The sequence below is a fragment of the Oncorhynchus mykiss genome, chromosome 15 (genome assembly GCF_013265735.2).
Source record: "Oncorhynchus mykiss isolate Arlee chromosome 15, USDA_OmykA_1.1, whole genome shotgun sequence".
Classification (NCBI taxonomy): Eukaryota; Metazoa; Chordata; class Actinopteri; order Salmoniformes; family Salmonidae; genus Oncorhynchus; species Oncorhynchus mykiss.
In genome coordinates, this window is record NC_048579.1 from 65,409,579 (window position 1) to 65,437,078 (window position 27,500).

At 45.5% G+C, this 27,500-nt stretch overlaps 1 protein-coding gene across 4 annotated transcripts in view; it reads left to right on the forward strand.

Moving 5' to 3' along the window:
- Positions 1–27,500, forward strand: part of LOC110518394 (voltage-dependent L-type calcium channel subunit alpha-1C) — a 561,342-nt gene that overhangs the window by 104,878 nt on the left and 428,964 nt on the right. For all 4 annotated transcript variants that reach the window (XM_036944962.1, XM_036944960.1, XM_036944959.1 and 1 more), the window contains exon 2: positions 10,630–11,053. In XM_036944962.1, coding sequence (XP_036800857.1) covers positions 10,630–11,053 — 424 coding nt within the window. The remainder of the gene's footprint in view (positions 1–10,629; positions 11,054–27,500) is intronic.

Consider the following 27,500-nt stretch of genomic DNA (forward strand, 5'->3'; position numbering starts at 1 on the left):
TCTCTCCTCTTCCTTCCTGCTGCCCACATCTCTCTCTTTCTCTTACTGTTATATCTCTCCTCTTCCTCCCTGCAGCCCACATCTCTCTCTTTCTCTTACTGTTATATCTCTTCTCCTCCTCCCTGCTGCCCACATCTCTCTCTTTCTCTTACTGTTATATCTCTCCTCTTCCTCCCTGCTGCCCACATCTCTCTTTCTCTTACTGTTATATCTCTCCTCTTCTTCCCTACTGCCCACATCTCTCTCTTTCTCTTACTGTTATATCTCTCCTCTTCCTCCATGCAGCCCACATCTCTCTCTTTCTCTTACTGTTATATCTCTCCTCTTCCTCCCTACTGCCCACATCTCTCTCTTTCTCTTACTGTTATATCTCTCCTCTTCCTCCCTGTGGCTCATATCAATTCATTTTAAAGGGTTTTATTAGCATGGGAAACATATGTTTACATTGTGAAAGCCACTGAAATAGATTTTTAAAAAGCAAAGTAAAATGTTTCTCTCTTTCTCTTACTATCATCTCTGATGTCTCTCCTCTGTCTCTCTGGACCTGCCTCTCCTCTGTCTCTCTGGACCTGTCTCTCTGGACCTGCCTCTCCTCTGTCTCTCTGGACCTGTCTCTCTGGACCTGTCTCTCTGGACTGTCTCTCTGGACCTGTCTCTCCTCTGTCTCTCTGGACCTGCCTCTCCTCTGTCTCTCTGGACCTGCCTCTCCTCTGTCTCTCTGGACCTGTCTCTCCTCTGTCTCTCTGGACCTGTCTCTCTGGACCTGTCTCTACACTCTTATAAAAAAATGTGCTATATAGTGTGGACCTGGTCCTAGATCAGTTCCTATACTCTGAGATGCTTTGTCCACTCTGACCCTCTCACTGTGAAGGATTCCCATCAGGCCTAGTGAGTTAGGAGCCTGTTTTCATTGGGGTCTGCTGTGTGCTGTTTCCCCTACAGGCTGGACAACAGGACATATTGCTACCACAGCACAGCACAGCATCCGCTCAGTAGCCGTTACAAACCTGGCACAGCAGCTCCACGTCTCTGTTTGTGTTGGTTCCCATGCAGTGAGACATTGATTGGCTTGTCATAATAAAACCATGTGACTAATCTCTCATTTATGATGGGGATCAATGGAGAGGCTGCCCAGGGACTAGTCTCAATCCATGATACATGATGCAGCCCAGGGACCAGTCTCAATCCATGATACATGATGCAGCCCAGGGACCAGTCTCAATCCATGATACATGATTCAGCCCAGGGACCAGTCTCAATCCATGATACATGATGCAGCCCAGGGACCAGTCTCAATCCATGATACATGATGCAGCCCAGGGACCAGTCTCAATCCATGATACATGATTCAGCCCAGGGACCAGTCTCAATCCATGATACATGATTCAGCCCAGGGACCAGTCTCAATCCATGATACATGATGCAGCCCAGGGACCAGTCTCAATCCATGATACATGATTCAGCCCAGGGACCAGCCTCAATCCATGATGCAGCCCAGGGACCAGCCTCAATCCATGATACATGATGCTGCCCAGGGACCAGCCTCAATCCATGATGCAGCCCAGGGACCAGTCTCAATCCATGATACATGATGCTGCCCAGGGACCAGCCTCAATCCATGATACACGATTCAGCCCAGGGACCAGCCTCAATCCATGATCCAACTGCCTTATGGATCATCAGGTCAGATGTTTTAGTTCTGACAACAGGTACACGGAACAGTGGACGCGTTTTTTAAATGTTAAATGTTACCTTTATTTAACTAGACAAGTCAGACAGAACGGTTAAACAGAATAACATACTGCGGAATCTAGAAATACATGATTTCCATGATTTAAGGGAAAGGGAGAGACCAACAGTAGTCAGTTGTTCAACTGAATGCATTCAACTGAAATGTGTTAACTGCCTTGTTAACTGAACAGTGGGTTAACTGCCTTGTTAACTGAACAGTGGGTTAACTGCCTTGTTAACTGAACAGTGGGTTAACTGCCTTGTTAACTGAACAGTGGGTTAACTGCCTTGTTAACTGAACAGTGGGTTAACTGCCTTGTCAACTGAACAGTGGGTTAACTGCCTTGTCAACTGAACAGTGGGTTAACTGCCTTGTTAACTGAACAGTGGGTTAACTGCCTTGTTAACTGAACAGTGGGTTAACTGCCTTGTCAACTGAACAGTGGGTTAACTGCCTTGTTAACTGAACAGTGGGTTAACTGCCTTGTTAACTGAACAGTGGGTTAACTGCCTTGTCAACTGAACAGTGGGTTAACTGCCTTGTTAACTGAACAGTGGGTTAACTGCCTTGTCAACTGAACAGTGGGTTAACTACCTTGTTAACTGAACAGTGGGTTAACTGCCTTGTCAACTGAACAGTGGGTTAACTGCCTTGTCAACTGAACAGTGGGTTAACTGCCTTGTTAACTGAACAGTGGGTTAACTGCCTTGTTAACTGAACAGTGGGTTAACTGCCTTGTTAACTGAACAGTGGGTTAACTGCCTTGTTGACTGAACAGTGGGTTAACTGCCTTGTTAACTGAACAGTGGGTTAACTGCCTTGTCAACTGAACAGTGGGTTAACTGCCTTGTTAACTGAACAGTGGGTTAACTGCCTTGTTAACTGAACAGTGGGTTAAGTGCCTTGTTCAGCGGCAGACCGACAGTTTTTTACTTTGACAGCTCGGGGATTCGATCCGGCAACCTTTCGGTTACTGGCCCAACGCTCTAACCACTTTATATTCCCAAAGCATGTTTAGGTATTTTTATTCTTCCTCATTACAAGACTAGGTCAGCCTCCCAAAGGGCTCTCTAATCCCTATATAGTGCACTATTTTGGACCAGAAGTAGTGGACTACATAGGAAATAGGGTGTCATTTGGGAGGCAGTTTAGGATACTGGAGATGAGCCAGTATGTACTGTATATTATCAAATGGATAAATCAATAGGATAAAACACATCTGCTATACAGCTGACTTCCTGTTGGGGTTTGGGGAAATCATATATACATTCTATGAATTATACTTCAATTATATGAAGTATACATACATTATATATGAATTATACATCAAGTATATGAATTATATATACATTCTATGAATTATAAATCAATTATATGAATTATACATACATTACATATAAATTATATGAATTATACATACATTATATATAAATTCTATGAATTATACATATATTATATGAATTATACATAAAGTATATATAAATTATATAAATTACACATCCATGATATATAAATTATATGAATTATACATCCATTATATATACATTATATATAGCATATGGATGGATGTGTGTCTGAGTGTGTTAGCCCAGTTAGCATATGGATGTGTGTCTGAGTGTGTTAACCCAGTTAGCATATGGATGTGTGTTTGAGTGTGTTAACCCAGTTAGCATATGGATGTGTGTCTGAGTGTGTTAGCCCAGTTAGCATATGGATGTGTGTCTGAGTGTGTTAGCCCAGTTAGCATATGGATGTGTGTCTGAGTGTGTTAGCCCAGTTAGCATATGGATGTGTGTCTGAGTGTGTTAACCCAGTTAGCATATGGATGTGTGTCTGAGTGTGTTAGCCCAGTTAGCATATGGATGTGTGTCTGAGTGTGTTAGCCCAGTTAGCATATGGATGTGTGTCTGAGTGTGTTAGCCCAGTTAGCATATGGATGTGTGTCTGAGTGTGTTAACCCAGTTAGCATATGGATGTGTGTTTCTGTGTATGAACAGGGCTAGCGGAGGAAGAGGAGGAGAGTGAGTGGCTGCTGCCAACATACTGACTCAACTACAGCCACTTTAATAATGGAAAAATTGATGTAAAAAATGTATCACTAGCCACTTTAAACAATGCCACTTAAAATAATGTTTACATACCCTACATTACTCATCTCATATGTATATGTATATACTGTCCTCTATATCATCGACTGTATCCTTATGTAATAAATGTATCACTAGCCACTTTAAACAATGCCACTTTTATATGTTTACATACCCTACATTACTCATCTCATATGTATATACTGTACTCTATACCATCTACTGCATCTTGCCTATGCCGTTCTGTACCATCACTCATTCATATATCTTTATGTACATATTCTTCATCGCTTTACACTTGTGTGTATAAGAGAGCGAGAAAGAGAGAGAGAGAGACAGAGAGAGAGAGAAAGAGACAGAGACAGAGACAGAGAGAGAGACATAGAGAGAGAGAGGGGTGTGTAAAGTGAGATGGAGTGAGAAGGGAAGAGTTGACTGAGTGGAGAATTGACTGAGTGGTAGCTGACTGAGTGGCAGCTCATATGGGTGGGGGAGAGAGGGGAAGGAGGGATGAGGAGGGAGGTTATGAAATGAGGTCAGTGAGCGGGAGGAGAGGAGGGAGGGAGAGACAGAGGAGAGGAGGGAGAGAGAGAGGGAGTCTCCACAGGGATTGGTCAGTGTCAGTTCAAGGAGCGAGTGAGTTACTGCCCTTGTCTACTGCCCTTGTGAGTGTGTATGTGTGTGTGTGTGTGTGTGTGTATGTGCACGCTGCAAATACGTCTGTGTGTAGTCTCTGTGTGTGTGTGTGTGTGTGTGTGTGTGTGTGTGTCAGTTACACATACAGGTCAGTACATAAACACAACAAGTAGGTGGGAAAGGCGTTGTGCCGTGAGGTGATGCTCCTCTCACCAGGTTTTCTGTTCAATTCAATTCATCAATTACTCATTCAATTCACTAATCAATTCATCAATTACTCATTCAATTCACTAATCAATTTATCATAAAAAACATAAAAACACCAAATAATGTATGCAGAGCAGAATTAGGCCGATATCCACTAATTATCAAAATCCAGAAAAGAGATGTTAAATTCTACAACCACCTAAAAGGAAGCGATTCCCAAACCTTCCATAACAAAGCCATCACCTACAGAGAGATGAACCTGGAGAAGAGTCCCCTAAGCAAGCTGGTCCTGGGGCTCTGTTCACAAACACAAACACACCCCACAGAGCCCCAGGACAGCAACCCAATTAGATCCAATCAAATCATGAGAAAACAAAAAGATAATTACTTGACACATTGGAAAGAATTAACAAAAAAACAGAGCAAACTAGAATGCTATTTGGCCCTAAACAGAGAGTACACAGTGGCACCTGACCACTGTGACTGACCCAAAATTAAGAAAAGCTTTGACTATGTACAGACTCAGTGAGCATAGCCTTGCTATTGAGAAAGGCCGCCGTAGGCAGACATGGCTCTCAAGAGAAGACAGGCTATGTGCTCACTGCCCACAAAATGAGGTGGAAACTGAGCTGCACTTCCTAACCTCCTGCCCAATGCATGGTTTGTGACCTGTTGCCACAAGAAAAGGGCAACCAGTGAAGAACAAACACCATTGTAAATACAACCCATATTTATGTTTATTTATTTTCCCTTTTGTACTTTAACCATTTGTACATTGTTAAAACACTGTATATACACATAGTGCCTTTGTAATGTCTTCATTTTTTTGTAACTTCAGTGAATGTAATGTTTACTGTTCACTTTTATTGTTTATTTCACTTTTGAATATTATCTACTTCACTTGCTTTGGTAATGTTAACATATGTTTCCCATGCCAATAAAGCCCCTTGAATTGAGAGAGAGAGAGAGAGAGAGAGAGAGAGAGAGAGAGAGAGAGAGAGAACATGTAAACATGGAATGTAGTAAGGTAATTTGGAGGTTTTGTAGACCGGAACAGACATTTTGCACAGCTAATTATCACTAGGCGGTGTTCAGAATGGATTTTATGTCCCAAATGGCAGCCTATTTAGTATACAGTCCACTGCTTTTGACCAGGGCCCATAGAGCTGTGTAAAGGGATCTGGGTGCCATTTAGGACCAAGCCCAAGTCATGTATCACTACAAGAAACAGATTCATTTTGACTGTTTGTCTTTAGGCGCTGTAAGGAACACTTAACTGCAGTTAAATATAGAACTGCCTTTGGATGACAACTGAGCCACTCACCATCACCATCAGACTTTAAACCATCTCAATCTCATCTTCATCAGTAAAGCAATGAGTGGATGAATGATTGATCCGATTCCTAGTTGATTTCTGCAAGGATTCACTCACTGCTGGAATTACTGATGTCTCCTCCTCCTCAGTCCTTCATCCCTTTATCCTCATCCCTCCATCCCTCTATCCTCATCCCTCCATCCTCTCCTCATCCCTCTATCTTCTCCTCCTCATCCCTCTATCCTCTCCTCCTCATCCCTCTATCCTCTCTTCCTCATCCCTCCATCCCTCTATCCTCTCCTCCTCATCCCCCATCCCTCTATCATCTCCTCCTCATCCCTCCATCCTCTCCTCCTCCTCAGCCCTTCATCCCTTTATCCTCATCCCTCTATCCTCTCCTCCTCAACCCTCTATCCTCTCCTCCTCATCCCTCTATCCTCTCCTCCTCATCCCTCTATCCTCTCCTCCTCATCCCTAAATCCTCTCCTCCTCATCCCTCCATCCTCTCCTCCTCATCCCTCTATCCTCTCCTCCTCATCCCTCTATCCTCTCATCCTCATCCCTCTATCCTTTCCTCCTCATCCCTCTATCCTCTCCTCCTCATCCCTCTATCCTCTCCTCCTCATCCCTATATCCTCTCCTCCTCATCCCTCTATCCTTTCCTCCTCATCCCTTTATCCTCTCCTCCTCGTCCCTCCATCCCTCTATCCTCTCCTCCTCATCCCTATATCCTCTCCTCCTCGTCCCCTTTATCCTCTCCTCCTCATCCCTCCGTCCCTCTATCCTCTCCTCCTCGTCCCTCCATCCCTCTATCCTTTTCTCAATCCCTCTATCCTCTCCTCCTCGTCCCTCCATCCCTCTATCCTTTCCTCAATCCCTCTATCCTCTCCTCCTCGTCCCTCCATCCCTCTATCCTTTTCTCAATCCCTCTATCCTCTCCTCCTCGTCCCTCCATCCCTCTATCCTCTCCTCCTCATCCCTCCATCCCTCTATCCTTTTCTCAATCCCTCTATCCTCTCCTCCTCGTCCCTCCATCCCTCTATCCTTTCCTCAATCCCTCTATGCTCTCCTCCTCGTCCCTCCATCCCTCTATCCTTTCCTCAATCCCTCTATCCTCTCCTCCTCATCCCTCCATCCCTCTATCCTTTTCTCAATCCCTCTATCCTCTCCTCCTCGTCCCTCCATCCCTCTATCCTCTCCTCCTCATCCCTCCATCCCTCTATCCTCTCCTCTCCTCCATCACAAAATGAGTGATATTTTTCGCCTTTCTGGTTCCTGAGGATAATGAAGTGATATTAATTGAATATAGTGACAGATCGGCTGTGAGTTTTAACCTTTAAAGAAACCACAGTCTGAGTCTCTCCACACACACACACACACACACACACACACACACACACACACACACACACACACACACACACACACACACACACATACACACACACACACACTGGCTCGCTGCTCAGATGAATCCATCTGCTGTCTTATTCAATGGTTTGAATGTTATTAGAGAGAATGACTTCAGCGGTGATTAAGAGCCTGTGTGTGTGTGTGTGTGTGTGTGTGTGTCTGTGTCTGTGTCTGTGTCTGTGTCTGTGTCTGTGTCTGTGTGTGTGTGTGTGTGTGTGTGTGTGTGTGTGTGTGTTTATTACTACAGACACTAACCAGGTTTCCATCCAACCTTTTTCTGTGGGTAAAGTACATGTTGGATAAAAACCATCAGTACAGGCCTGATGAAAACAGCACATTTATCTGTCAACTTTACAAAAGTCAAAACAAGACAAAATACGCTACACAAAGTGGGATGTTTCTGTGACAGTAACATTAATTATGTGAGAAAACGAGGTAGAAACACCTTTCTGGGTAAATATTGACATAATACCCGTATTGAAGTAAACCCTGGAGTAACGTGATGACATGCTGTTTGGTCGTCCCACTACGACTCAGATGAAATAAGTGATGACATGGTGTTTGGTCGTCCCACTACGACTCAGATGAAATAAGTGATGACATGGTGTTTGGTCGTCCCACTACGACTCAGATGAAATAAGTGATGACATGCTGTTTGGTCGTCCCACTACGACTCAGATGAAATAAGTGATGACATGGTGTTTGGTCGTCCCACTACGACTCAGATGAAATAAGTGATGACATGGTGTTTGGTCGTCCCACTACGACTCAGATTAAATAAGTGATGACATGGTGTTTGGTCGTCCCACTACGACTCAGATGAAATAAGTGATGACATGGTGTTTGATCGTCCCACTACGACTCAGATGAAATAAGTGATGACATGGTGTTTGGTTGTCCCACTACGACTCAGATTAAATAAGTGATGACATGCTGTTTGGTCGTCCCACTACGACTCAGATTAAATAAGTGATGACATGCTGTTTGGTCGTCCCACTACGACTCAGGAAACCATGCAGTTTATTAGGCTACAGATGAAATAAGTGATGACATGGTGTTTGGTCGTCCCACTACGACTCAGATTAAATAAGTGATGACATGGTGTTTGGTCGTCCCACTACGACTCAGGAAACCATGCAGTTTATTAGGCTACAGATGAAATAAGTGATGATGAACTTCACAGGGAGGTCAAAGTGCAGTGATGAACTTGATGCTCCTTTCCAATAAATATAGAGGCTCATTTTGGTGACATGATGATCGATGCTTGACAAATAAAAATAATCTATCTCTTTTGTCCATAATAATCTCATCATGTAGGATATACCCTGGACTCCCCAATGGCGTGGTGGTCTAAGGCACTGCATCTCAGTGCAAGAGGCGTCACTACAGTCCCTGGTTTGAATCCAGGCCAGAATCACATCCGGCCCTGCCCAGTTACATAAAGGTTAAATATAATAAACCCGCACTAAATGTTAGTGACAAAAGGTGAAAATGCGATGGAAACCCATTTATTCGAACCGTGTTGGTTATTTTGATGTGCGCTACGTCATCACACACAGACTTCTATCACAACGACTCAATTGGATGGAAAATGTGAGGATTCTATTTATGAGGATTCTATTTATGAGGATTCTATTTATGAGGATTCTATTTGTGAGGATTCTATTTATGAGGATTCTATTTGTGAGGATTATATTTGTGAGGATTCTATTTATGAGGATTCTATTTATGAGGATTCTATTTATGAGGATTCTATTTGTGAGGATTCTATTTATGAGGATTCTATTTATGAGGATTCTATTTGTGAGGATTCTATTTATGAGGATTCTATTTATGAGGATTCTATTTATGAGGATTCTATTTGTGAGGATTCTATTTATGAGGATTCTATTTATGAGGATTCTATTTGTGAGGATTCTATTTATGAGGATTCTATTTATGAGGATTCTATTTGTGAGGATTCTATTTGTGAGGATTCTATTTGTGAGGATTCTATTTATGAGGATTCTAGAATATTGACGTGAAAATTCTGTCGACAACTGGATGGTAAATCTTGCTGTTGTTTTTCAGTTATCTCCACCACTACGGCTCTGCTTTATCCCTCTTTTAACTCGGTCCCCAGATCAGCGTTAGGCTGGGTTTAGACATGGAGTACTGTGCAGAGAGATTAGGCATGGAGGGTCTTAGAACAGTGTCAATACATGATGAGTAGAGATGTCTTACACTATTATTGGAGTATGACATGTACAGTACTTTGTTTCTGGTTGTAATCTAGCTGACACATGGAGAACTTGGGGTAAATCTCTCTGTATCTGTCACACACACTCACTCTCTCTCTCTCTCTCTCTCTCACTCTCCTTTTTTGTCTTTTCTACCTCTCCTCTCCTCCTCTTCCCTCTCTCTCTCTCTCTCTCTCTCTCTCTTCTTCCTTCTCTCTCTTCTTCCCTCTCTCTCTCCTACTCTCTCTCTTCTTCCCTCTCTCTCTCTCTTCTTCCCTTTCTCTCTCTCTCTTCTTCCCTCTCTCTCTCTCTCTCTCTCTCTCTCTCCTACTCTCTCTCTCCATCTCTCCTCCTCTCTGTCTCTTCTTCCCTCTCTCTCTCTCTCTCTTCTTCCCTCTCTCTCTCTCTCTCTCTCTCTCTCTCTCTCTCTCTCTCTCTCTCACTCTCCTTTTTTGTCTTTTCTACCTCTCCTCTCCTCTCCTCCTCTTCCCTCTCTCTCTCTCTCTCTTCTTCCTTCTCTCTCTTCTTCCCTCTCTCTCTCTCTCTCTTCTTCCCTTTCTCTCTCTCTCTTCTTCCCTCTCTCTTCTCCTCTCTCTCTCTCTTCTTCCCTCTCTCTCTTCTTCCCTCTCTCTCCATCTCTCCTCTTCTCTGTCTCTTCTACCCTTTCTCTCCCCCCCCCTCTCTCTCTCTCTCTCTCGCTCTCTCTCTCCAGTCCAACCCCTTTCAGATCAAGGCTGCTCTTCTGCACTGAATGTCTCTCTGTCTGCCTGACTGTCTGTTAAAATAAAAGCAATACTGTAGGATAGTTGTGTTGTTTCATTTAGTCAGGATTAAATTGGCAACGGAGTCGGACTGGTCTGACTTCCACAATCTGAATGGCAATAAGCAACCTGTCCCTAAACTAACTCCACTAAATAGATCAAGATTACATAGATGTTCCCAATGGCCCCGTTCCGCCACTGGTACCCCACATCTCAAGTCACCCTGCTCACCCCTCTCCCCCTTCTCTCCTCCTTTCAGGCTCCGACTACTCCCCCCCACCGCTGCCGGTGGTGGCGCCCAGTCTGAACGATACCAGCGTTGCAGATGGAGGAGGCGGCGTGGGTGGCGTCACAGCCCTGGGTGGAAGTGGAGGTGGGCGCGGGCCCCTGGAGGCCGTGGTCGGAGGGGCGGTGGTGGGGCTAGCGGCAGAGCACATCCCCAGCGGCCCCGGGGCGGCCCTCACCTGGCAGGCGGCCATCGAGGCGGCGCGGCAGGCCAAGCAGATGGGGAACGCGGGCGCACCCATCTGCACAGCCAGCTCCACACAGAGGAAGAGGCAGCACTACACCAACAAGCCCAAGAAACCCATCAACACAGCCCCAACCAGACCTCCCAGAGCCCTGCTCTGCCTCACCCTCAAGAACCCCATCCGCAGAGCATGCATCAGCATCGTGGAGTGGAAGTATCCTCTATTATATATAGTGGTGTCAACTGGTTTATTATATATAGTGATGGTGTGAACTGGTTTATTATATATATATATAGTGGTGTGAGCTGGTTTATTATATATAGTGATGGTGTGAACTGGTTTATTATATAGTGATGGTGTGAACTGGTTTATTATATATAGTGATGGTGTGAACTGGTTTATTATATATAGTGATGGTGTGAACTGGTTTATTATATATAGTGGTGGTGTGAACTGGTTTATTATATATAGTGGTGGTGTGAACTGGTTTATTATATATAGTGGTGGTGTGAACTGGTTTATTATATATAGTGGTGTGAACTGGTTTATTATATATAGTGATGGTGTGAACTGGTTTATTATATATAGTGATGGTGTGAACTGGTTTATTAAATATAGTGATGGTGTGAACTGGTTTGATTGACTATTCTACACCACTGCTAAACCAATAGGATACATTTTTATTGTTTATAAGTAATAAATGGAATTGATATATTTTAGGAACTCAGTCGGGCCTCCACCCCTGTCAAAATGTGTAGAATCGTGAACAGTGTGAACAGCGTGAACAGGGTGAACAGGGCAAACAGCGTGAACAGCGTGAACAGGGTGAACAGCGTGAACAGGGTGAACAGCGTGAACAGCGTGAACAGGGTGAACAGGGCAAACAGCGTGAACAGGGTGAACAGGGCAAACAGCGTGAACAGCGTGAACAGGGTGAACAGCGTGAACAGGGTGAACAGGGCAAACAGCGTGAACAGCGTGAACAGGGTGAACAGGGCAAACAGCGTGAACAGCGTGAACAGGGTGAACAGCGTGAACAGGGTGAACAGGGCAAACAGCGTGAACAGCGTGAACAGGGTGAACAGGGCAAACAGCATGAACAGCGTGAACAGGGTGAACAGCGTGAACAGCGTGAACAGCGTGAACAGGGTGAACAGGGCAAACAGCGTGAACAGGGTGAACAGGGCAAACAGCGTGAACAGCGTGAACAGGGTGAACAGGGCAAACAGCGTGAACAGCGTGAACAGGGTGAACAGCGTGAACAGGGTGAACAGCGTGAACAGCGTGAACAGGGTGAACAGCGTGAACAGCGTGAACAGCGTGAACAGCGTGAACAGTTTGGGGTTGTATGGGTTGAAGGGTGGGGGTTTGTTACTAAATGACATTATGCATCCGGACCTTTGGCAACAAGGACATGTGTGTTTCCCGGACCTTCTCAGAAAGTGATAGAACACCCTGTTACATGCTGTATTATCACAGCTTTGCATCATAATACCTGTATACTTTACCCACACACAGAGAGTTGGCTAGTTATGGTGGAGTTGGCTAGATACGGTTGAGTTGGCTAGATATGGTGGAGTTGGCTAGATATGGTTGAGTTGGCTAGATATGGTGGAGTTGGCTAGATACGGTTGAGTTGGCTAGATACGGTTGAGTTGGCTAGATACGGTTGAGTTGGCTAGTTATGGTGGAGTTGGGTAGATATGGTTGAGTTGGCTAGATATGGTTGAGTTGGCTAGATACGTTGAGTTGGCTAGATATGGTGGAGTTGGCTAGATACGTTGAGTTGGCTAGATATGGTTGAGTTGGCTAGTTATGGTTGAGTTGGCTAGATACGCTTGAGTTGGCTAGATATGGTTGAGTTGGCTAGATATGGTTGAGTTGGCTAGATACGGTTGAGTTGGCTAGATATGGTTGAGTTGGCTAGATACGTTGAGTTGGCTAGATACGGTTGAGTTGGCCAGATACGGTTGAGTTGGCTAGATATGGTTGAGTTGGCTAGATACGGTTGAGTTGGCTAGATATGGTGGAGTTGGCTAGATACGGTTGAGTTGGTTAGATATGGTGGAGTTGGCTAGATACGTTGAGTTGGCTAGATACGGTTGAGTTGGCTAGATATGGTTGAGTTGGCTAGATATGGTTGAGTTGGCTAGATACGGTTGAGTTGGCTAGATATGGTGGAGTTGGCTAGATATGGTTGAGTTGGCTAGATACGGTTGAGTTGGCTAGATATGGTTGAGTTGGCTAGATACGTTGAGTTGGCTAGATACGGTTGAGTTGGCTAGATATGGTGGAGTTGGCTAGATATGGTGGAGTTGGCTAGTTATGGTGGAGTTGGCTAGATACGGTTGAGTTGGCTAGATATGGTTGAGTTGGCTAGATACGTTGAGTTGGCTAGATACAGTAGAGTTGGCTAGATACGGTTGAGTTGGCTAGATATGGTTGAGTTGGCTAGATATGGTGGAGTTGGCTAGATACGTTGAGTTGGCTAGATACAGTAGAGTTGGCTAGATACGGTTGAGTTGGCTAGATACGGTTGAGTTGGCTAGATATGGTGGAGTTGGCTAGTTATGGTTGAGTTGGCAAGATACGGTTGAGTTGGCCAGATATGTTGAGTTGGCTAGATACGGTTGAGTTGGCTAGATATGGTTGAGTTGGCTAGATACGGTTGAGTTGGCTATATACGTTGAGTTGGCTAGATACGGTGGAGTTGGCTAGATATGGTGGAGTTGGCTAGATACGTTGAGTTGGTTAGATACAGTAGAGTTGGCTAGATACGGTTGAGTTGGCTAGATATGGTTGAGTTGGCTAGTTATGGTTGAGTTGGCTAGATACGGTTGAGTTGGCTAGATACGGTTGAGTTGGCCAAATATGTTGAGTTGGCTAGATACGGTTGAGTTGGCCAGATATGTTGAGTTGGCTAGATACGGTTGAGTTGGCTAGTTATGGTTGAGTTGGCTAGATATGGTTGAGTTGGCTAGATACGGTTGAGTTGGCTAGATATGGTTGAGTTGGCTAGATACGGTTGAGTTGGCTAGATACGGTTGAGTTGGCTAGATACGTTGAGTTGGCTAGATACGGTTGAGTTGGCTAGATATGGTTGAGTTGGCTAGATACGGTTGAGTTGGCTAGATACGGTTGAGTTGGCTAGATACGGTTGAGTTGGCTAGATACGGTTGAGTTGGCTAGATACGTTGAGTTGGCTAGATACGTTGAGTTGGCTAGATACGTTGAGTTGGCTAGATACGGTTGAGTTGGCTAGATATGGTTGAGTTGGCTAGATACGGTTGAGTTGGCTAGATACGGTTGAGTTGGCAAGATACGGTTGAGTTGGCTAGATACGGTTGAGTTGGCTAGATACGGTTGAGTTGGCTAGATACGGTTGAGTTGGCTAGATACGGTTGAGTTGGCTAGATATGGTTGAGTTGGCTAGATACGGTTGAGTTGGCTAGATACGGTTGAGTTGGCTAGATACGGTTGAGTTGGCTAGATATGGTTGAGTTGGCTAGATACGGTTGAGTTGGCTAGATACGGTTGAGTTGGCTAGATACGGTTGAGTTGGCTAGATACGGTTGAGTTGGCTAGATACGTTGAGTTGGCTAGATACGGTTGAGTTGGCTAGATACGGTTGAGTTGGCTAGATACGTTGAGTTGGCTAGATACGGTTGAGTTGGCCAGATATGTTGAGTTGGCTAGATACGTTGAGTTGGCTAGATACGGTTGAGTTGGCCAGATATGTTGAGTTGGCTAGATACGGTTGAGTTGGCCAGATATGGTTGAGTTGGCTAGATACGGTTGAGTTGGCTAGATACGGTTGAGTTGGCTAGATATGTTGAGTTGGCTAGATACGGTTGAGTTGGCCAGATATGTTGAGTTGGCTAGATATGGTTGAGTTGGCTAGATACGGTTGAGTTGGCTAGATATGGTTGAGTTGGCTAGTTATGGTTGAGTTGGCTAGATACGGTTGAGTTGGCTAGATACGGTTGAGTTGGCTAGATACGTTGAGTTGGCTAGATACGGTTGAGTTGGCTAGATATGGTTGAGTTGGCTAGATACGGTTGAGTTGGCTAGATATGGTTGAGTTGGCTAGATACGGTTGAGTTGGCTAGATACGGTTGAGTTGGCTAGATACGGTTGAGTTGGCTAGATACGTTGAGTTGGCTAGATACGTTGAGTTGGCTAGATACGTTGAGTTGGCTAGATACGGTTGAGTTGGCTAGATATGGTTGAGTTGGCTAGATACGGTTGAGTTGGCTAGATATGGTTGAGTTGGCTAGATACGGTTGAGTTGGCTAGATACGGTTGAGTTGGCTAGATACGGTTGAGTTGGCTAGATACGGTTGAGTTGGCTAGATATGGTTGAGTTGGCTAGATACGGTTGAGTTGGCTAGATACGGTTGAGTTGGCTAGATACGGTTGAGTTGGCTAGATACGGTTGAGTTGGCTAGATACGGTTGAGTTGGCTTGATATGATTGAGTTGGCTAGATACGTTGAGTTGGCTAGATACGGTTGAGTTGGCTAGATACGTTGAGTTGGCTAGATACGGTTGAGTTGGCTTGATATGATTGAGTTGGCTAGATACGGTTGAGTTGGCTAGATACGTTGAGTTGGCTAGATACGGTTGAGTTGGCCAGATACGGTTGAGTTGGCTAGATATGGTTGAGTTGGCTAGATACGGTTGAGTTGGCTAGATATGGTGGAGTTGGCTAGATACGGTTGAGTTGGTTAGATATGGTGGAGTTGGCTAGATACGTTGAGTTGGCTAGATACGGTTGAGTTGGCTAGATATGGTTGAGTTGGCTAGATATGGTTGAGTTGGCTAGATACGGTTGAGTTGGCTAGATATGGTGGAGTTGGCTAGATATGGTTGAGTTGGCTAGATACGGTTGAGTTGGCTAGATATGGTTGAGTTGGCTAGATACGTTGAGTTGGCTAGATACGGTTGAGTTGGCTAGATATGGTGGAGTTGGCTAGATATGGTGGAGTTGGCTAGTTATGGTGGAGTTGGCTAGATACGGTTGAGTTGGCTAGATATGGTTGAGTTGGCTAGATACGTTGAGTTGGCTAGATACAGTAGAGTTGGCTAGATACGGTTGAGTTGGCTAGATATGGTTGAGTTGGCTAGATATGGTGGAGTTGGCTAGATACGTTGAGTTGGCTAGATACAGTAGAGTTGGCTAGATACGGTTGAGTTGGCTAGATACGGTTGAGTTGGCTAGATATGGTGGAGTTGGCTAGTTATGGTTGAGTTGGCTAGATACGGTTGAGTTGGCCAGATATGTTGAGTTGGCTAGATACGGTTGAGTTGGCTAGATATGGTTGAGTTGGCTAGATACGGTTGAGTTGGCTATATACGTTGAGTTGGCTAGATACGGTGGAGTTGGCTAGATATGGTGGAGTTGGCTAGATACGTTGAGTTGGTTAGATACAGTAGAGTTGGCTAGATATGGTTGAGTTGGCTAGATATGGTTGAGTTGGCTAGTTATGGTTGAGTTGGCTAGATACGGTTGAGTTGGCTAGATACGGTTGAGTTGGCCAAATATGTTGAGTTGGCTAGATACGGTTGAGTTGGCCAGATATGTTGAGTTGGCTAGATACGGTTGAGTTGGCTAGATATGGTTGAGTTGGCTAGATATGGTTGAGTTGGCTAGATACGGTTGAGTTGGCTAGATATGGTTGAGTTGGCTAGATACGGTTGAGTTGGCTAGATACGGTTGAGTTGGCTAGATACGTTGAGTTGGCTAGATACGGTTGAGTTGGCTAGATATGGTTGAGTTGGCTAGATACGGTTGAGTTGGCTAGATACGGTTGAGTTGGCTAGATACGGTTGAGTTGGCTAGATACGGTTGAGTTGGCTAGATACGTTGAGTTGGCTAGATACGTTGAGTTGGCTAGATACGTTGAGTTGGCTAGATACGGTTGAGTTGGCTAGATATGGTTGAGTTGGCTAGATACGGTTGAGTTGGCTAGATATGGTTGAGTTGGCAAGATACGGTTGAGTTGGCTAGATACGGTTGAGTTGGCTAGATACGGTTGAGTTGGCTAGATACGGTTGAGTTGGCTAGATACGGTTGAGTTGGCTAGATATGGTTGAGTTGGCTAGATACGGTTGAGTTGGCTAGATACGGTTGAGTTGGCTAGATACGGTTGAGTTGGCTAGATATGGTTGAGTTGGCTAGATACGGTTGAGTTGGCTAGATACGGTTGAGTTGGCTAGATACGGTTGAGTTGGCTAGATACGGTTGAGTTGGCTAGATACGTTGAGTTGGCTAGATACGGTTGAGTTGGCTAGATACGGTTGAGTTGGCTAGATACGTTGAGTTGGCTAGATACGGTTGAGTTGGCCAGATATGTTGAGTTGGCTAGATACGTTGAGTTGGCTAGATACGGTTGAGTTGGCCAGATATGTTGAGTTGGCTAGATACGGTTGAGTTGGCCAGATATGGTTGAGTTGGCTAGATACGGTTGAGTTGGCTAGATACGGTTGAGTTGGCCAAATATGTTGAGTTGGCTAGATACGGTTGAGTTGGCCAGATATGTTGAGTTGGCTAGATATGGTTGAGTTGGCTAGATACGGTTGAGTTGGCTAGATATGGTTGAGTTGGCTAGATACGTTGAGTTGGCTAGATACGTTGAGTTGGCTAGATACGGTTGAGTTGGCTAGATATGGTTGAGTTGGCTAGATACGGTTGAGTTGGCTAGATATGGTTGAGTTGGCTAGATACGGTTGAGTTGGCTAGATACGGTTGAGTTGGCTAGATACGGTTGAGTTGGCTAGATACGGTTGAGTTGGCTAGATACGGTTGAGTTGGCTAGATATGGTTGAGTTGGCTAGATACGGTTGAGTTGGCTAGATACGGTTGAGTTGGCTAGATACGGTTGAGTTGGCTAGATACGGTTGAGTTGGCTAGATACGGTTGAGTTGGCTTGATATGATTGAGTTGGCTAGATACGTTGAGTTGGCTAGATACGGTTGAGTTGGCTAGATACGTTGAGTTGGCTAGATACGGTTGAGTTGGCTTGATATGATTGAGTTGGCTAGATACGGTTGAGTTGGCTAGATACGGTTGAGTTGGCTAGTTATGGTGGAGTTGGCTAGATACGGTTGAGTTGGCTAGATATGGTTGAGTTGGCTAGATACGCTTGAGTTGGCTAGATACGTTGAGTTGGCTAGATACGTTGAGTTGGCTAGATACGTTGAGTTGGCTAGATACGGTTGAGTTGGCTAGATACGGTTGAGTTGGCCAGATATGTTGAGTTGGCTAAATACAGTAGAGTTGACTAGATACGGTTGAGTTGGCTAGATATGGTGGAGTTGGCTAGATACAGTTGAGTTGGCTAGATACGGTTGAGTTGGCTAGATACGGTTGAGTTGGCTAGATACGGTTGAGTTGGCTAGATATGGTTGAGTTGGCTAGATACGGTTGAGTTGGCTAGATACGGTTGAGTTGGCTAGATACGGTTGAGTTGGCTAGATATGGTTGAGTTGGCTAGATACGGTTGAGTTGGCTAGATACGTTGAGTTGGCTAGATATGGTGGAGTTGGCTAGATACGTTGAGTTGGCTAGATACGGTTGAGTTGGCTAGATATGGTTGAGTTGGCTAGATACGGTTGAGTTGGCTAGATACGGTTGAGTTGGCTAGATACGGTTGAGTTGGCTAGACATGGTTGAGTTGGCTAGATACGGTTGAGTTGGCTAGATACGTTGAGTTGGCTAGATATGGTGGAGTTGGCTAGATACGTTGAGTTGGCTAGATACGGTTGAGTTGGCTAGATATGGTGGAGTTGGCTAGATATGGTGGAGTTGGCTAGATATGGTGGAGTTGGCTAGATATGGTGGAGTTGGCTAGATACGTTGAGTTGGCTAGATATGGTGGAGTTGGCTAGATATGGTTGAGTTGGCTAGATACGGTTGAGTTGGCTAGATATGGTTGAGTTGGCTAGTTATGGTTGAGTTGGCTAGATACGGTTGAGTTGGCTAGATACGGTTGAGTTGGCTAGATACGGTTGAGTTGGCTAGATACGTTGAGTTGGCTAGATACGGTTGAGTTGGCTAGATATGGTTGAGTTGGCTAGATACGGTTGAGTTGGCTAGATATGGTTGAGTTGGCTAGATACGGTTGAGTTGGCTAGATACGGTTGAGTTGGCTAGATACGGTTGAGTTGGCTAGATACGTTGAGTTGGCTAGATACGTTGAGTTGGCTAGATACGTTGAGTTGGCTAGATACGGTTGAGTTGGCTAGATATGGTTGAGTTGGCTAGATACGGTTGAGTTGGCTAGATATGGTTGAGTTGGCTAGATACGGTTGAGTTGGCTAGATACGGTTGAGTTGGCTAGATACGGTTGAGTTGGCTAGATACGGTTGAGTTGGCTAGATATGGTTGAGTTGGCTAGATACGGTTGAGTTGGCTAGATACGGTTGAGTTGGCTAGATACGGTTGAGTTGGCTAGATACGGTTGAGTTGGCTAGATACGGTTGAGTTGGCTTGATATGATTGAGTTGGCTAGATACGTTGAGTTGGCTAGATACGGTTGAGTTGGCTAGATACGTTGAGTTGGCTAGATACGGTTGAGTTGGCTTGATATGATTGAGTTGGCTAGATACGGTTGAGTTGGCTAGATACGTTGAGTTGGCTAGATACGGTTGAGTTGGCCAGATACGGTTGAGTTGGCTAGATATGGTTGAGTTGGCTAGATACGGTTGAGTTGGCTAGATATGGTGGAGTTGGCTAGATACGGTTGAGTTGGTTAGATATGGTGGAGTTGGCTAGATACGTTGAGTTGGCTAGATACGGTTGAGTTGGCTAGATATGGTTGAGTTGGCTAGATATGGTTGAGTTGGCTAGATACGGTTGAGTTGGCTAGATATGGTGGAGTTGGCTAGATATGGTTGAGTTGGCTAGATACGGTTGAGTTGGCTAGATATGGTTGAGTTGGCTAGATACGTTGAGTTGGCTAGATACGGTTGAGTTGGCTAGATATGGTGGAGTTGGCTAGATATGGTGGAGTTGGCTAGTTATGGTGGAGTTGGCTAGATACGGTTGAGTTGGCTAGATATGGTTGAGTTGGCTAGATACGTTGAGTTGGCTAGATACAGTAGAGTTGGCTAGATACGGTTGAGTTGGCTAGATATGGTTGAGTTGGCTAGATATGGTGGAGTTGGCTAGATACGTTGAGTTGGCTAGATACAGTAGAGTTGGCTAGATACGGTTGAGTTGGCTAGATACGGTTGAGTTGGCTAGATATGGTGGAGTTGGCTAGTTATGGTTGAGTTGGCTAGATACGGTTGAGTTGGCCAGATATGTTGAGTTGGCTAGATACGGTTGAGTTGGCTAGATATGGTTGAGTTGGCTAGATACGGTTGAGTTGGCTATATACGTTGAGTTGGCTAGATACGGTGGAGTTGGCTAGATATGGTGGAGTTGGCTAGATACGTTGAGTTGGTTAGATACAGTAGAGTTGGCTAGATACGGTTGAGTTGGCTAGATATGGTTGAGTTGGCTAGTTATGGTTGAGTTGGCTAGATACGGTTGAGTTGGCTAGATACGGTTGAGTTGGCCAAATATGTTGAGTTGGCTAGATACGGTTGAGTTGGCCAGATATGTTGAGTTGGCTAGATACGGTTGAGTTGGCTAGATATGGTTGAGTTGGCTAGATATGGTTGAGTTGGCTAGATACGGTTGAGTTGGCTAGATAGGTTGAGTTGGCTAGATACGGTTGAGTTGGCTAGATACGGTTGAGTTGGCTAGATACGTTGAGTTGGCTAGATACGGTTGAGTTGGCTAGATATGGTTGAGTTGGCTAGATACGGTTGAGTTGGCTAGATACGGTTGAGTTGGCTAGATACGGTTGAGTTGGCTAGATACGGTTGAGTTGGCTAGATACGTTGAGTTGGCTAGATACGTTGAGTTGGCTAGATACGTTGAGTTGGCTAGATACGGTTGAGTTGGCTAGATATGGTTGAGTTGGCTAGATACGGTTGAGTTGGCTAGATATGGTTGAGTTGGCAAGATACGGTTGAGTTGGCTAGATACGGTTGAGTTGGCTAGATACGGTTGAGTTGGCTAGATACGGTTGAGTTGGCTAGATACGGTTGAGTTGGCTAGATATGGTTGAGTTGGCTAGATACGGTTGAGTTGGCTAGATACGGTTGAGTTGGCTAGATACGGTTGAGTTGGCTAGATATGGTTGAGTTGGCTAGATACGGTTGAGTTGGCTAGATACGGTTGAGTTGGCTAGATACGGTTGAGTTGGCTAGATACGGTTGAGTTGGCTAGATACGTTGAGTTGGCTAGATACGGTTGAGTTGGCTAGATACGGTTGAGTTGGCTAGATACGTTGAGTTGGCTAGATACGGTTGAGTTGGCCAGATATGTTGAGTTGGCTAGATACGTTGAGTTGGCTAGATACGGTTGAGTTGGCCAGATATGTTGAGTTGGCTAGATACGGTTGAGTTGGCCAGATATGGTTGAGTTGGCTAGATACGGTTGAGTTGGCTAGATACGGTTGAGTTGGCCAAATATGTTGAGTTGGCTAGATACGGTTGAGTTGGCCAGATATGTTGAGTTGGCTAGATATGGTTGAGTTGGCTAGATACGGTTGAGTTGGCTAGATATGGTTGAGTTGGCTAGATACGTTGAGTTGGCTAGATACGTTGAGTTGGCTAGATACGGTTGAGTTGGCTAGATATGGTTGAGTTGGCTAGATACGGTTGAGTTGGCTAGATATGGTTGAGTTGGCTAGATACGGTTGAGTTGGCTAGATACGGTTGAGTTGGCTAGATACGGTTGAGTTGGCTAGATACGGTTGAGTTGGCTAGATACGGTTGAGTTGGCTAGATATGGTTGAGTTGGCTAGATACGGTTGAGTTGGCTAGATACGGTTGAGTTGGCTAGATACGGTTGAGTTGGCTAGATACGGTTGAGTTGGCTAGATACGGTTGAGTTGGCTTGATATGATTGAGTTGGCTAGATACGTTGAGTTGGCTAGATACGGTTGAGTTGGCTAGATACGTTGAGTTGGCTAGATACGGTTGAGTTGGCTTGATATGATTGAGTTGGCTAGATACGGTTGAGTTGGCTAGATACGGTTGAGTTGGCTAGTTATGGTGGAGTTGGCTAGATACGGTTGAGTTGGCTAGATATGGTTGAGTTGGCTAGATACGCTTGAGTTGGCTAGATACGTTGAGTTGGCTAGATACGTTGAGTTGGCTAGATACGTTGAGTTGGCTAGATACGGTTGAGTTGGCTAGATACGGTTGAGTTGGCCAGATATGTTGAGTTGGCTAGATACAGTAGAGTTGACTAGATACGGTTGAGTTGGCTAGATATGGTGGAGTTGGCTAGATACAGTTGAGTTGGCTAGATACGGTTGAGTTGGCTAGATACGGTTGAGTTGGCTAGATACGGTTGAGTTGGCTAGATATGGTTGAGTTGGCTAGATACGGTTGAGTTGGCTAGATACGGTTGAGTTGGCTAGATACGGTTGAGTTGGCTAGATATGGTTGAGTTGGCTAGATACGGTTGAGTTGGCTAGATACGTTGAGTTGGCTAGATATGGTGGAGTTGGCTAGATACGTTGAGTTGGCTAGATACGGTTGAGTTGGCTAGATATGGTTGAGTTGGCTAGATACGGTTGAGTTGGCTAGATACGGTTGAGTTGGCTAGATACGGTTGAGTTGGCTAGACATGGTTGAGTTGGCTAGATACGGTTGAGTTAGCTAGATACGTTGAGTTGGCTAGATATGGTGGAGTTGGCTAGATACGTTGAGTTGGCTAGATACGGTTGAGTTGGCTAGATATGGTGGAGTTGGCTAGATATGGTGGAGTTGGCTAGATATGGTGGAGTTGGCTAGATATGGTGGAGTTGGCTAGATACGTTGAGTTGGCTAGATATGGTGGAGTTGGCTAGATATGTTGAGTTGGCTAGATATGGTGGAGTTGGCTAGATACGTTGAGTTGGCTAGATATGGTGGAGTTGGCTAGATATGGTGGAGTTGGCTAGATACGGTGGAGTTGGCTAGATACGGTTGAGTTGGCTAGATACGGTTGAGTTGGCTAGATACGGTGGAGTTGACTAGATACGGTGGAGTTGGCTAGATACGTTGAGTTGGCTAGATACGGTGGAGTTGTGAATCAGGGATCACATACTAAAATGTACTGTATGCACTCATTTTTTTTCCTTTGGAGTTACTTGTCTATATTATATAAAATATAAAAGAATCTTCTAACAGGGATGTTATGATACACTATTTAAAACCTTTTGGGCTCGACATGCCGCTAGCGCCCCACCTCGACAACATCCGGTGAGAATTCAAAATACAAACATTTTAATATTAAACATACATGAAAATACAAGTGTCATACATCATTTAAAAGCTTACCTTCTTGTTAATCTAGCTGCAAAAGGCTTTACGGTGAAAGCAGACCATGCGATTATCTGAGGACAGTGCCCAGCATAAAAAACATAAAAAACATTTTCCAAACCGGCAGAGGCCTCCCAAAAGTCAGAAATAGCGATAAAATATATCACTTACCTTTGAAGATCTTCCTCTGTTTGCAATCCCAAGGGTCCCATCTACACAACAAATAGTTGCATTGTTCGATACAGTCCTTCTTTATATCCCAAAAAAAGTAAGTTTAGTTGGTGCGCTTGATTCAGTAATCCACCTGTTCCACTCATTCAAAATGCATACAAAGGAATCCCAAAAGTTACCAATAAACTTTATCCAAACAAGTCAAACAACGTTTCTAATCAATCCTCAGGTACCCTAATATGTAAATAAACGCTAACATTTAAGATGGAAAATAGTGTGTTCAATACCGGAGATAAATAACGAAGTGCTCAACCTCATCCACGCGTGCCACAAGACTACATTCAAAATGAGAGCCAACTTGAAAAACAACAAATTCTAGCTCATTTTTCAAAAAACAAGCCTGAAACCCTTTCTAAAGACTGTTGACATCTAGTGGAAGCCATAGGAACTGCAATCTGGGAGGATTTCCTTTGATTTTCCCATAGACAAGCATTCCAATGGGTGGTCACCTCAACAACAAAAAAATGGAATGGATTCTCCTCGGGTTTTCACCTGCCATATCAGTTCTGTTATAGTCACAGACATTATTTAGTTATTTTTTTGCCCCCAATTTCGTGGTATCCAATTGGTAGTAGTTACAGTCTTTTCTCATCGCTGCAACTCCGTTACGGACTCGGGAGAGGCGAAGGTCAAGAGCCATGCATCCTCCAAAACACAACCCAACCAAGCCGCACTGCTTCTTGACACAATGCCCATCCAACCCGGAAGCCAGCCGCACTAATGTGTCGGAGGAAACACCGTACACCTGGCGACCATGTCAGCGTGCACTGCGCCCGGCCCGCCACAGGAGTCGCTAGTGCGCGATGAGACAAGGATATCCCTGCCGGCCAAACCCTCCCTTAACCCGGACGACGCTGGGCCAAACCCTCCCCTAACCCGGACGACGCTGAGCCATTTGACTCACAGACATTATTTTAACAGTTTTAGAAACTTCACATTGTTTTCTATCCAATACTACCAATTATATGCATATCCTAGCTTCTGGGCCTGAGTAACAGGTAGTTTACTTTGGGTACGTCAGTCATCCAAACTTCCGAATACTGCCCCCTATCCCTAAGAAGATCTAATGGCTGTTCTAGACTCATCAAAACAATTGTCATTAGTGAATTATAGCGTGTTCATGTTAACATATGATCTGTGCTGTAGGTTGAGCTATTTTAATGATAGGCATTGATTGGTTAACATTATGTGTGTGTGAGGTTCTGTGATGTTGTCTGTCAGCCAGCGGTTAAGCCAAGGGTAACTGGACAGACTCTGATCTACGTGTGTGTGTGTGTGTAAGTTAAGGACTGTGTGTGTTTTTGTGTGTGCGCGAGCGAGCGTGCATGTGTGTATGCCTACGTTCATCCGTTCATGTGCGTGTGTGTGTGTTGGTGTGTGTGTGTGCGTGCGTGAGCATGCATATGTGTGTGTGTGTGTGTGTCTGTGTGTGTGTCTGTGTGTGTGTCTGTGTGTGTGTCTGTGTGTGTTTCTGTGTGTGTGTGTGTCCCTATCATCGTGCCTAGCATGCAGGTGGAGGGGTGGGAGAATGGAGGAGGGGGAGAGGTGGAATGGAGGTAGGAGGGAGAGGTGGAGGGAGAGAGGAGGGAGAGAAGAGGGATGAGCGGGGAGAGAAGAACGAGGAGGGGAGGGGAGGGTGGTGGAATGGGGGTGGAAGAAGAAAGGGAGGGATTGGGAGGATCTCAAGGATGAGTCACAGAACAACCAGAATCCCAAATTAACTTTACGCTTTTCCTTCTCTTTTCTTCTCCCTGTATCTTTCCTTCCTTTCTCTCTTCCTGTATCTTTCCTTCCCTCCTTCCCTGTCCCTCTCCCTGTATCCTTCCTTCCTTCCTTCCTTCTTTCCTTCCCTCCTTCCCTGTCCCTCTCCCTGTATCCTTCCTTCCCTTCCCTGTCCCTGTTCCTCTCCCTGTATCCTTCCTTCCTTCCCTGTCCCTCTCCCTGTATCCTTCCTTCCTTCCTTCCTTCCTTCCCTGTTCCTCTCCCTGTATCCTTCCTTCCTTCCCTTCCCTGTCCCTCTCCCTGTATCCTTCCTTCCTTCCCTCTTTCCCTGTTCCTGTATCCTTCCTTCCTTCCCTTCCCTGTCCCTCTCCCTGTATCCTTCCTTCCTTCCCTTCCCTGTCCCTCTCCCTGTATCCTTCCTTCCTTCCTTCCTTCCTTCCTTCCTTCCTTCCTTCCTTCCTTCCTTCCTTCCTTCCTTCCTTCCTTCCTTCCTTCCCTGTTCCTCTCCCTGTATCCTTCCTTCCTTCCCTTCCCTGTCCCTCTCCCTGTATCCTTCCTTCCTTCCCTCTTTCCCTGTTCCTGTATCCTTCCTTCCTTCCCTTCCCTGTTCCTCTCCCTGTATATTTCCTTCCCTCCTTCCCTGTGCCTCTCTTTCTCATGAGGGTGAGGGACAACGTGCAATATCCCCCCCTCTTTAACTCTCCCTCTCTCTGCCTCCCTCCATCTCTCACCGTCTCTCTCCTTCTCTCTCTCTCTCTCTCTCTCTCTGTCTCTCTGTCTCGCTCCCTCTCTCTCCCACGAGATCACAGAAGAGATGGAGAGAGAGAGAGGGAGAGAGAGAGAGAGAGAGGAAGGAAGGAGTAAGTGAGGGGGCAGGAGTAGAGACATATTTAGAAGGAGAGGAAGCATGGGAATGAAACACTAATAAAGAGGTCTGAGTAAATGCTAAATGCGTCTCTTCCTTTTGGTCTAAAAGAGTCTAAAACAGCTAGTGGGAGGAGACTGACCAGATACTGTCCTGCTCTAAATTCACAGGAGAGGTGAGACACGATCTATACTTGTGAAACCACTTGACACACACGCGCAGGTCAGTGGTGGTCAGTGACCTTTAAGATGAGCAGGGCCTTGTTTATCTTTCAGCATGTTGGATGACTGTCGTTCATATTCCATTCACCCAGCTCAATGTAACATTGATAGGTTTTAAGCCTCTACACGATACTCAGATTTTCCATTGTACACATCATGAGGTGGGTTTATAGGTGGAGGGGCTCAGGTCGAAAGAAAATGTTTGAGTAATCAAGGTGACAGACAGTGACACATTCAATACCGCCTTGCACACACTTGCCTGCGTCTGGCTTATCCAGGGTGTAGTCGTTAGTCCAACAGGTGCCTGCGTCTGGCTGATCCAGGGTGTAGTCATTAGTCCAACAGTTGCCTGCGTCTGGCTGATCTCGGGTGTAATCGTTAGTCCAACAGTTGCCTGCGTCTGGCTGATCCAGGGTGTAGTCGTTAGTCCAACCGTTGCCTGCGTCTGGCTGATCCAGGGTGTAGTCGTTAGTCCAACAGTTGCCTGCGTCTGGCTGATCCAGGGTGTAGTCGTTAGTCCAACAGTTGCCTGCGTCTGGCTGATCTCGGGTGTAATCGTTAGTCCAACAGTTGCCTGCGTCTGGCTGATCCAGGGTGTAGTCGTTAGTCCAACCGTTGCCTGCGTCTGGCTGATCCAGGGTGTAATCGTTAGTCCAACCGTTGCCTGCATCTGGCTGATCCAGGGTGTAGTCGTTAGTCCAACAGTTGCCTGCGTCTGGCTGATCCAGGGTGTAATCGTTAGTCCAACAGTTGCCTGCGTCTGGCTGATCCAGGGTGTAATCGTTAGTCCAACAGTTGCCTGCGTCTGGCTGATCCAGGGTGTAATCGTTAGTCCAACAGTTGCCTGCGTCTGGCTGATCCAGGGTGTAATCGTTAGTCCAACAGTTGCCTGCGTCTGGCTGATCCAGGGTGTAGTCGTTAGTCCAACAGTTGCCTGCGTCTGGCTGATCCAGGGTGTAATCGTTAGTCCAACAGTTGCCTGCGTCTGGCTGATCCAGGGTGTAATCGTTAGTCCAACAGTTGCCTGCGTCTGGCTGATCCAGGGTGTAATCGTTAGTCCAACCGTTGCCTACGTCTGGCTGATCCAGGGTGTAGTCGTTAGTCCAACAGTTGCCTGCGTCTGGCTGATCCAGGGTGTAATCGTTAGTCCAACAGTTGCCTGCGTCTGGCTGATCCAGGGTGTAGTCGTTAGTCCAACAGTTGCCTGCGTCTGGCTGATCCAGGGTGTAGTCGTTAGTCCAACAGTTGCCTGC